The 12,696-nt window shown below is 38.9% G+C and overlaps 1 protein-coding gene across 1 annotated transcript in view; it reads left to right on the forward strand.

Annotated features, from left to right (window-relative positions):
• Nucleotides 1-12,696, forward strand: part of LOC134528290 (neuroglobin-like) — a 114,215-nt gene that overhangs the window by 64,239 nt on the left and 37,280 nt on the right. Inside the window, exon 2 of the mRNA XM_063361784.1 lies at nt 5,983-6,214. Within this exon, the coding sequence (XP_063217854.1) occupies nt 5,983-6,214 (232 nt within the window). The remainder of the gene's footprint in view (nt 1-5,982; nt 6,215-12,696) is intronic.

Here is a 12,696-nt window from a genome sequence, read left to right on the forward strand (position 1 = left end):
ATCATTCCATGCGAATGCTGTTGCAGTTACTCGAAATACACCTTTCACTCCATTCCACTAGCCTCCATTCTGGAATCAAAATAATGCGACAGAAGCGATGAAAAAGGACGTTAGGCGTCAGCAAAACATCGGGTTATTGTGAGCATGCAGTTTTTGACTGCGCAACAAACAATGAAAAACAGCAATACTTACGCAAAGCTTTTTTTGCCATTACATTCACATAAATAAAAACGTTACCTTTTAATGTTTTCCAAGTCGGTTTTAATCAACTGTTTCGAAAATAACGTTTTTTAAAACCAAATTTCATATTTATTCTTAAAAAAAGGCACTGTACAAGAACAAATTAAAAAGATTACACAAACTAATTTATTAAAATCTAAAATAAATCCAAAAAATGTATAATAAATATAATTGTATTACAAATAGACCCTTTGATCATCATTCTGAGACGAAATTCGTATGTTCGTGCCCGCAACGCGATGGAAAAAGAAGAAGAAAAAACTTTCTAAACGGGAAAGTGTTGCACCCGCGTTTTTTTTCTTTCGTTGACGTCACAGATATGTCTAACGTGATTAGTTAGAAAATGCTGGTCATGCATTGTACGTCAAGCTGTTGGTCAACATCTTAAGGTCAAACAAAATGCATGATATTAATTAAAGAGTAGCACAGAAAAGAGCGGTAACAAAAAAAAATGTTCGAAAACTGGCTTTTACTTTCTTAAATCAAAATTTAAATTTACTGAGCGTAAACACATTCCACAGATAGTTTAGTAAAAAAAACCTTAAAATACAAAAATAATTATACAATTCCCAATGCACCTGTTTAACCATCATTCGAAAACATGATTTGGACACGCAATTCGCTAACGCCTGCCAGCTATTCCGGTGGTAATGAAAAAAAAAATTCTAATCGGGAATTCTGTCACGTGCGCCATTTATGTCGCGCTGACTTCACGGATATATCAAACGTGATTGGTTATAGATGTTCAAGTAACCATTGTCACGCCATTTTTATACCAACCTGACACCATTGCTGGATGTTTCGTTCTAATTATGGCATTGTAAGTTAGAAACATTTAAGCAATATAACGTATTCTTTTACTATGTAATTTTTATTAAATGGAACAGAAATATCCATGAAAAAATGTCAGATATTTGTAAATTTGTACATTTACATGAAAACAACTGTTTCACTACAAAACAGTGTTCGTAATAATACTGAGTTCGGATTCTTACCCGGGAATTTAAGCTTTGTGTTGTTCAAGTACCTCCAACAGTAAAAGTTACAATAAGGTAAAATTGTTGAATATTCGAGAATATTTTCCATGGTTTAAAATAAATTCTGCTTGACTGAAACGTCGTTTAGAATATAAAATTATGCGCCAATTTTCGTAAGAAATACTTAGTATCATCTCTAAAAACGTATTTCATACATGCGAAAATAACGAGTAGTATTACAAACCATTTCTTGGAAACTGGTTTCCGAAGTAATCTTTTGTAAAAGTAGACAAATTTTTTTTTCTGTGTAAACTTGAGAAAAAACATTGAAATTTTAATTTTTTTTTGGTCGGTTACAGCCTTGTTCTGGGTGGCAATTCAAATGTTATCAAGGAAGAACTACGAGGAACGGGAGGCGGAAATTCTTTAAGGGCGACAGTTGGAGAGCCTGGAACTCTTTTACTTCCCTCAGCAACCATTTTATTCATCCCTCCATCTCTCTCGGTCTCTCTCTCTCTCTCTCTCTCTCTCTCTCGAAACAACGCATCACTTCTTGTTCATACACGCGTTTTTCTTGGCACGCTTTGCTCTTCTCCTCTTCTTTGCTGGTGCGCCGAGGCGGCAAGAGAAATATTTATCATGCCGCGCGCTCCATTCTTCCCCTATACAACTCCCTCCCGCACCATAAAAAATTCCTATTGTTTTTCCCCCCTCGTGAAACCGCACCGTCCCAAAGCCGCAAACAAAACGAAAACTCCTTTCTGATGAATTTTCCACCCCTCTGCGTACCTGTGGGACCGTCTCTCTCTCTCTCTCTCTCTCTCTCTCTCTCGACGAATGGGGGTTGGAGGTGTTTGAGAATAAACATTGGCGAAGCGAGGAGGAAGGGCAAAATTGCGTGGGATCAGCTTGCATAGTATGCGTCATGAAAACTGTCTCGAATCATGACAGTTCTCAAAGTGCGGTAGGGGTGAAACACCTATTATTTCCCGACTACCATGTCCAAGCAAGGGCCAGTCGAAAAAAAAAAAATCCAGGGGAAAAAAAATTCGCCGGTTCATTTCGTGTAATTGCTGAAAATTTCAAATAACTATATAACTCTGTGCTTCTGCTGCTAATGTGAGGACTGTGGGCCAATTAAAGACTCTTCGAGCAAAGATGCGTCGAATTGCGAGTCACCCAGTTGGGACATCTCACGGATCAGCAACCAACGAACGGGCGACGGGGTTCGCGGAGTCTGTCCCGGAGGTCAATCAACTCCAGCCCCTAGCCTTCGAGAGAATCCCAAGAGCCCAGGGGCAATCAATGTTATAATATAAACAAATTGGTTGTCTGTAAATTCGGTTTACGGACGATATTTCAACGTGACAACGTCATAACAAAACATTGATGAAGTTATTGCATACTTTTATGAATAAAATTGAATCATTTTTATTGAATTATCACTATTTTGTATGGATACAAAGAAGGAGTGAAATGAAATCTACAATTTAATTGATAAATTTACTTTTATTTGCACTCATTAATTCAAATATGTTTATAACTTTAACGAAGCGATTATTTTAACTATAACTTTAATACATGTTTGCTTTTTAACTTCTTCCAATCTGTGTTATTCTGTTAAGGATAGGACGATGATAGGAAAAGTAGGAAACGAATGGGAGTGTTTCAATTTTAATGTGCCTCGAAAAAGTCAAATCGATGGTTGTTCCGATCGAGTGGAAGAGAGATAGATGCGACGCAAGCGTACAATGAGCATAACGGGACACAGCGTAATGGGACGATGTGCGTAACGGGACACTTTTTCGTGCGTGCAGCCGGCGCTCATCGATTTATTAGACTTTGTCACGTCAAAATGTATTATAAATGCTTTCTGAAACAAATTGTTTAAGCAATCGCTAATTATCAACATACCACGTTATTACTTTTTTTTTAGAGTACAGATAGTCAACCTTAAAAAAATAGTAAGAAATTGACTACTTATATTTATGGAAGCAGTATGCCTGGAAAGTATTTACATTGTAACTATTAATTAGTATACAACTTTTCAAACCCCAAAATTAACACAAACATTTTTGTGGGGCTGTGCCAGGACACTCGGTCGTTGGTTTAACGTGGAACGATCTGTGTCGGTGAGTCTCGCTTAGTGCTATCTTCACTAGATGTGTCCACTCGAGCAGGTAGCGACAGTGAGCGAGGCTGGCAGCTCTGCGCCGCTCCAGAGACAGTCTCTCACTGGTGCGCCTGTGCGTGGCCTCTCTCCAGCGATAGGCGGGATTTATACTTTCAGCTGGCTTTAGCACGGACTGAGGCTCACATACTGTGTTTTAATACTTTTTATAGGTTTACTTTACATTTCTACATATACATAATGTTCAAAATACATTATTTTTGGCTTAAATCAAGCGATCTAAATAAACTCTACACACAAACACAAGAATCCCCTCGTCACGTCTGAGTAGCGAGCTGCGCTGAGTAGAAAGGAGCGAGAGCGCCGGTTTTGGCCAATCAGCGCGGTTCCCCTTCCCCGCCAACCCTGCCGTCTATGACGCAAAACTCAAGGTCGTATCAACGATCAGACTATATGCGTTGATTAATGACTCTGCACTTTACGTCTCTAAGATTAATAGTTAGCTCATTAGTGAGGCGAAACAATATATACATTTTCATTTCGGTAAAATTAATGTTCTGGTACCCATATGTTCCGGTGTGGTATTAAAGACGTTTCGCGTCAAAAAAATAATGACTCTAAACGTTACTATGGCCATTATCTGTAAAGGTTATTTGTACGTTTCGCATTATACGTAAGGTTTCCTATTAATTCTTTCAAAAATAGACTTCTAATTGTAGTCCTGTCAGGTGCGGAAACCAAGCATGATGTCCCGTGCCCAAATATCCCCCCCCCCCCCCCTCCTTTTCCACAGCAATTGAACTAACCCTCTCGACTGCCCTGCGTACGAATTATCACGTAAAGTTATTTGCAAGGACTTTTTGAAGTGAAAACTTATATAGGAAGGTTTGGATAGGGAGTAAATTCATGTAAGTTGTCATCGACATGATCACGTGACGTCATCTGTGAAGGTATTTATATATATGTGGGTATGTATATAAATATATATAAATATATATACTTACACACACACACACACACACATATATATATATATATATCTAACATAAGAAATCGGAAAGGGTACCTTTACAGTTTATTTTCTGCTTTGTCATTGCACAGAAAATCCTGAAAGGTCCCCTTTCCGAGGGGATACATTTCCAGTCCAAATTTGCATTCAAACCTAAGCATTTTCAGAAATCGGAAAGGGTACTTTTCCAGTTTCTACCCAGCTACACTACCACCACCAAAAGTATGAAAGGTACCCTTTCCAAGGGGATACAATTCAGCACCTCCTCCCCCCCCCCCCCCCAATTTTAGTGTTGCACTTATTGCAATGTGAACGGTCCCGCAGGCTGTTTGAAGAGTAAGAAAAACGAATTTTATTTGCATGAATGTAAAGTTCAATTGTGACTGTATAAATAGTTCATAGTGTATAACATAATACAAGTGAGTGAAATTTAACTATGATGTGAACTACGGTGACTAATGTGAATATGATTATAAATAGACAGATTGATCTAATTGATCTAATGTTCAACAAACTCTGCTAATTAATACTTATTTTAATTGTTTAACATAATATCCATTATTAGAAAGTTGTAATATAACTTTTTATGCTAGCTAATGTATATATTGTACATACTGTTGCGAACGTGAGGAAGGCCGGGACACGTGCAGGTGCAGAGCTGGCTGGCGACTGCTGCAATATGATATGTGCCGTGCGCGCCTGGAAGATAACAAGGATTGTCGCTTTACCCCTCCTTCCCCCAACTCCCCGCGCGGCGCCCAGCCTTTGACACGGAACTGACACCGGACAGCTGGGAGTTGTGCGAGCTGCCGACACGTGTTTTCGAGAGATTTCTACCGTCGTGTCGGCGCGGAATGACGCGACAGGCCTCGGCCGCGCTCGTGAGTTCTGGAATTGCGCCGGGGCCTATATATATGCCCGAGGACGTCAGGGCAGAGAGTCAGTGGAGTTCAGAGAGAGAGAGAGTTCAGGCGGGAGCCTTCCCGCGGCGGAGTTCCGGGGCGATAGTGCCGCGGGTGCGGCAGAGTGGCGAAGTCCTTGGACGTAGGTTCCAGGGCAGGGAGTGAGTACATTCAGTGGAGTCGGGAGTTTTCCCGCGGCGGAGTTTCCGGGCAATAGTGTCGCGGGCGCGGCGGAGTCCCGAGCGAAGTTCCGAGCGAGGCGTCGAGCGGATCCTCGGCAAAGGCAAGTGCGTCGGCGGCGACGGAGTCCCGCGGCGGAGGCCCACGAGGGGCGCTGCGGCGAGAGTTGCGCCCTAGGTGCAGCACCGCGAGGTGTGCGGTGTGTGATAACGAGTGACTGGGGAAACAAAATTTTTAAGTTCCATTGATTATTTGCCATTTTAAATTATTTGTAAGTGACATAAGTAGTGGCAATAAATAAAAATGTGTGTGTGTGATAAAAATCTTTAATTGGGCTATCCTTTACGAACCCGTGGTAAATCGTAACAATATATTATAAATAGTGTATGTAATCATATATACATGTATTTCATAAAAATTGTAACCATGTTGACAAGCGCTATATTCAGAGAGCCGCTGCTCATCAACTGAGTCTATTGGTTGCTAAGAAAATAAATAAATGTTCGCGGTGCATAGTAACTGGGTGTGGACGGTGCCCGGCAGGTTGTTCGAGGAGCACCAAGAGCTGCTCGGCATGTTCGAGCGCTTCAAGGAGCTGCGCACGCAGGAGCAGCAGGCCGGGAGCATGGAGCTGGCGGAGCACGCCACCACCGTCATGTCCACGCTGGACGAGGGCATCAAGCAGCTCGACGACCTTGACGCCTTCCTGGCCTTCGTGACGCAGGTCGGCGCCACGCACCGCAAGATCCCGGGCTTCCACTCCAGCTACTTCTGGGTGCGTTGTCGCCTCCTTCCTTCCCCGCTCGCCGTTATTACCAGAGACCCGGAAAATTCGCGGGTTCAATGACCTCCAGGATAGACTTCAATATCCTCTACACACTCGGGCAAATGCCAACTGTTCATTGGCTGCTGAAATGTGAGTCGTCTCGACTGAGTGTCTGTGATTCGACACTTCTTTGAGCGAGGGTCTCTAACTGGCCCTCTTTAATCCAGATTAACAGTGAACCAGTGGCAGAAGCAGCGCTAAGGTATAATTATTTGAATTGTAGCATAACACGAAATGAACCAGCGAATTTTCCGGGTCTCTAGTTATTACGTAGAGACCTGCCAAATTCGCGGATTCATTGACTTCTAGGATAAACTCCACAGTCCTTTAAATACTCGCGGAAAAAGACACCTGTTCATTGGCTACTGACGCGTGAGACGTCTCAACTAGGTTGTCCGTAATTCGTAGAGACCTGCAGAATTCGCGGATTCATTCGGTGATAGGCTAGAATTCAAACACATATACCTCTTAGATAATTTTGCTATTGGCTTACTGTTCATCTGGACGAAACTCAACCAGTTATAAACCATCAACCAAAGATGGATCGAATCACAGACAAACCAGCTGAGACGACTTACAAGTCGGCAGCCAATGAACTTGCGTTATTTGCCCGAGTGTACAGGGGTATGTGCAGTCCATACTGAAAGCCATCGAAACCGCGAATTTTGCAGGTCTCTAGTAATTCGGCACTTTCTCGGTTTAGTGTTTCCCATTGGCTCACAGTTCCCCGGATGAAATGTGGGCCAATCGCAGAAGCGGTACGAAGGTATAGTTGTTTTGATGCTAGCCTATCGCGAAATGAATCCGCGAATTTTGCATGTCTCTAGCAATTGGTTCACTGTTAATCTGGAGTAATGAGGGCCAATTAGAGACCCTCGCTCAAAGAAGTGTCGAATCACAGACACTCAGTCGAGACGACTCACAAGTCAGCAGCCAATGAACAGGTGGCATTTGCCCGAGTGTGTAGAGTGTAGTGGAGTTCTATCCTGGAGGTCACTGAATCCGCGAATTTTTTCAGGTCTCTAATTATTAGGGACTGGAAAAATTCGCGGGTTCAGTGACCTTCAGGATAAACTCCATAGTTCCACGTACACTCGGTAAAATGTCACCCACTTAATTGGCTGCTGTCTTGCAAGACGACCCAACGTAGCAGCCTGTGATTCGATAAAGCTTTGGTTGGGTGTTTCTCACTGGCCCAGAGTCATCCAGGTGAGTTGTGAGCCAATAGCAGAGGCAGCACTGAGGTATAACTATTTGTATTTTAGCCTATCGTGAAATGAATTCATGAATTTTTCCGATCTCTAACAATTATTCACGTGAGATCACAGACACTTTTGACGTGAATACGTCTTCATAATTACATCCATAGCGGCAGTCATGGGGACTTTCAACGGAAGTGAAAACTTAAAACTTTGTTTTTAAATGTGTAATATGACATCATTTGTACGTCAAATGTACGTAAGAAAATGATTTTCATATTATATCAATACGATGTCAGCATGATATCATTTATCCTTACATAATTTTTTTTTTAGTCACAACAGATGTCAATGGTATGTAAAAATTACGTAAAAAAATTCATTACCTAGCTATGACTTACCAGTGATGAGACCTACGTAGGTCATGTATTCACGTTGTCAAATTAAACTTCACTTACTGCTACTACAGCATGTCGGTGATGCGAACTCACAAGATTTTACTCATCCAATAAAAAAAGTTCAACACGCACATGATAAAGACGAGTATATGCTATGTATTAGTGTATATATATATATATGCGTATACATGTACACATGCCGCTGCGATTCGCCATTCTGGCGCAACACGTCACTAGCATGTCGGTGACGCGAACCCGTAAGTTTTTCTCCTACCAAAAATCGCTCAACGCGGCTAAAGAAGTTTTCTCTTCAAAAAACTAAAAGTCAGCCATGGGGACTGTCGACAGAAGTGATAACTTAAAATTTTTGTTTTTAAATGTGTAATATGAAATCATTTCTACGTCGAATGTGCGCAAGAAAATGATTTTGGTATTATATCACTAGCATGTCGGTGACGCGGACCCATAATTTTTGCCCCTACCAATAATAACTTTAAAACTAGAAGACATGAAGTTTTTCATTGAAAGAATAAAAAATTATTAACTTAAATCTACAAATAATCAAAATTATCTCTAATAAATCAATAACCTGACATTTGAAGAAATTCACATCGTAAATAAATAAGCAAAAGAAAAAAACATAACCTCAACTTAACTACCTACTAAAAATGTCTAATACTCGCAATATGTACCACACAATAACGTTAAAATTTCATTGGAAAATAAAGATAAAATTAAAAACTTGTATCTTTAAAAATAGAATAAACTAAGTTTTATCCTTTAAATAAAAAAATTAACACGTCACGTGACCATGTTGATGACGACTTACATGAATTTACTCCCTATCCAAACCTTCCTATAGAAATTTTCACTTAAAAAAAAACTAATGATATCAAAATCGGGGGATACAGTTTGGTGCTGCAGCTACACATCTATCATCCCCACCCAGAATTTAATTACACCACTGGATGGCTAAAGGACCAAAAAAATAATTACGCTAAGTGAGGACTGTGGAGGGGGAAGCGCCGCCATTTTGAGATCATTTTGTCTGCGTTATCGAGATTTCCATTTGGTATATCTTTTGACTCGGAGAAGCTACGACGTTCAATCGTCAGCTCTCGTCAAAATCTATCGATTGCGTATACAACTCATTAGTGTAAAATAGTTACAGTGAATATATATGGTGTTAAAATAAAAACAAAATAGCGTATATTATATTTTGTATAGAAAATATTACTTGTTTCGTACACGTATTCACGTACAACACACGGAGTGTCCATGACACAGCTACTACCCATTTTTTTTATGAATGGAACGGAATTATTCATTAAAAATCACAGACACGTTTTTAAATTGTACGTTTATTAAAAAATAACTGTTGTCACTGAAAAAATAAGTGATCGCTCCGTGTTGTCCCAGTACCTCCAATAGTTAAATAGTTAAAGTTATTTGTTAAACCGTTCCCTGAACAGCTTTCCAGTGTCAACTGCACACGTTAACGTAAAAAATACCCAGTGAAATCTTTAAAAAAAAAAAAAACGTATTTCACACATGCGAAAAATAATCACATAGTCACGTGCTGTACAAAGTTAAAAAATATTTGTTGTAGTATTACCAACAATTTCTTGGCAACTGAATTCCAAAGTAATCTTTTTGTAAAAGTACAGAATATTTTTTTTTCTATGTACTTGTAGTTCGCCCATAAATTAAACATCGCGATGTTCCGTTCTTTGGAATCCTTTGAAAATGTCAATCCCATAGCTAATAACTAATATTAACATGGAAAACGTCTAACCTACATGACAAAATAATACGTGACGTAGATAACTGTAGCTACGACACACGCCTCGACGTCAGCGCAACAGCGGCGTCAGCGCGAAATACTGAGACAGCGCATCGCAACGGTGGCTTGAAAATGGTTTGTAAAACCACAACAAAATGTAACTCTGTACAACACATGGTTACAATTATTTTTGCGTAAATTAAATATGTTTTTTGAGATAATACTGGACATTTCTTTCAAAAATTGGGGCATAAATTTGTATCTTAATTGAATTTCATTCAAGCATTTTTTTTTTAAACCACGCAAAAAAATAATTGTATTTGACTTTATTCTGTTTATTAACCTGCGCACTTTATAGATAACTTTAACTATTGGAGTTACTGGGACAAAACAAAGCATAAATGGCGGGTTAAAAATCCGAAACCAGTATTACTGAGAACATTATTTTGTAGTGATACTGCTGTTTTCATGTAAATGTAAAAATGTACTAACATCTGTAATTTTACATGAATTTTTATGTTCCATTTACAAAAAAAAATTACAGTTCACGCACAGAGCTCTAATCTGCAAAATTATTATAATCATTGATATAGAAATGGTCAGAAGATGGCATGTTATTTTGTAGCTGACGTCACATGCTACCTCGCCATCATAATGTTGCAACATCGTAATAATCGCGAAGATAGTGCTAAGACAAGCCTGATTATGGTTAATGAGTAGGGCCATGTATAATTCGCGAAAAGAAACCAAGGCTAGCTGAAAGTTAAAACACTGTAGCATCGTCTGTATTCCGTGATTGGGTGAGTTTCTTCCAGGTACATGTCGATTGTTACATCACCAATCACAGTGAGTCAGTGCGGAAGCAAACGCGTCCTGAGAGGCTCAATCAAATAATGCAACGACCTCTCTCGCAGATGGCCGCCAATCACAAGGAAGAAACTGTTGGTGCGGATATATCTTGTTGCAGTCTAATAGGCGTTCAGATTTATTCGCGAAAAATGCCTGCCCCTATTAATGAGTATGGATTATAATGTTCGTCATTAAATACAGCTCCTTCTATGAAATTCGGAAATGTTTCCCAATGCAAATACTACACCCAATTTTCAGGTGTCCCGGAAACTTGGTGCAGGCTATCATGTAGACAGCAGTACCTATGTATTAATGAAGTTTACATGCGGATTTATACCCGTTAGAGCTTATTTTAAGGTTACATACATTTCCATGTGACTCAGATTTCTATTTGTTGCGTCTACAGTTTAATACATCTTAAGACAGTGTTTTATGCACTCTTTTGCATTCCACCCTTGTTCAGTATTACCTGAGTTTTGTCGTACCGGAACTATAATAAATGGTAAGTGTTGCGATTCGAAGCTCGGATTCGAAGCAAACTTCAACCTTAGTTATTGGATAACATGTCATAAAGCAAAATACCACGAATAATATAGATTGTTGTCAATGACAAAATGTGTGTGTAGCAGAAAGCCATTCCGAACTGCTGTGTACAGCTGGTACATAATACTCAATAAAATTATAATTAATATCAGGGTGAAGCTTAAATGATGTATGTATTCAGATGGATAGTGTTAGCAACATAAATGTTAAGTGAGAATTTATGGCTGCTTTAATGATCATAAATTGGCACGTAGGAATAATTTTAAGTGAAAAAAATTGTCCCTCGAAAATGGTAAATAGCGGATATAATGGAACAATTTTTTAGCATTTTAGACGTTTTTGTGGTGGCTATACCACCAGAAAAATCTGCGTCACAGTACTCATTTAAAATTTGACAGTTCTCAGAGGTATAGCTAGTGGTCACTGTTGTTGTCGACAGTATAGACAACTTTATGTGTTTGTCAGCGTTCGTGAACAAACATCAAGTGTGGTTTTGCAAGTCACATTTGGAAAATGGATACCACTGGCACTATCTTACAGAAATGTCAAATTTGAGACAAGTTAAGCAACATGGACTAGACCGGGGCTTTCACTCTAGCTACTTCAGGTTAAGTTTCACATTAAGAGATATGTCTCTAGGAGTAATTCGCACACATCCCTTCCTTTCTGGAGATTTCTTTTTCGCACATACGCAAGATTTACTCGAATTTTGGAGTGTATAAATTTTCCTTTTTGTAGGTTGAGATGGTTTGTGGTGGAACACCTTATAAACTTACTAATTAAAAAAGACACTAATTGCAACCAACACCAACTCAAACACATGACTTAATATTAGCATACTACCGAGGCAGACAGCATAAAACATATGCCTTTTTATGAGGTTAGAAATTTATCATATTGATAATTAGTATAATTTAAAATAATAATTTTTAAGGGGCCGAAAGTATACATACCGGGGCATAACTTAAGTGGAAATTTTAAAATCTAGCACTATATATCTACTTATTACTAGTAAAATAATACAATTAATAATACAAGAACTTTGAACGTTATTTAAAGTTCTTAAAATTCAGTGTTAAAGTTATAGTGTTTTTTTTTTAATTCTTCCGAGATTTATTTGGATCTGAGCTAGGTATTTTTTGTTTATAGATTTTTATCATATATAGCCTCGTATTTCTTTATATTTTCAATGATCACACGCAAATAATACATAATATATACCTTGGTAATAAATGAAGGATTTTTCAATTCAAACTGATAAAATCAATTTCGGCCACAATGGGTGCAGTTGTAGAATTATTATGCTTTATTTAACTGTCGGAAATCTACAGCTCACTCTGCCCGTAACAAAACAAGCACTGACGCAACTTAGTCTTAATTATGGAGAAGTATCGTTTATTTAAATCTTTCACCTGAACTTTTACGAATACCACGGGACAAAAATCATACAGGAATCTTCGCACATCTCTCGATATCTTCGTAAATCTACAGGAACCGAGTTTACTTTCTTTGAAGACACACTCACAAGAATCATCGTGATATAGTAACAAAACCATCAAACTCTTGTTAAGTCTACAGAGTGTTAAACTCTGATTCAATCCACGATTATGTTCAACGTTGTTTATAACAGATCACTTGAACGCTGAACACGCATGCCTG

The sequence above is a fragment of the Bacillus rossius genome, chromosome 1 (assembly GCF_032445375.1).
Source record: "Bacillus rossius redtenbacheri isolate Brsri chromosome 1, Brsri_v3, whole genome shotgun sequence".
NCBI lineage: Eukaryota > Metazoa > Arthropoda > Insecta > Phasmatodea > Bacillidae > Bacillus > Bacillus rossius.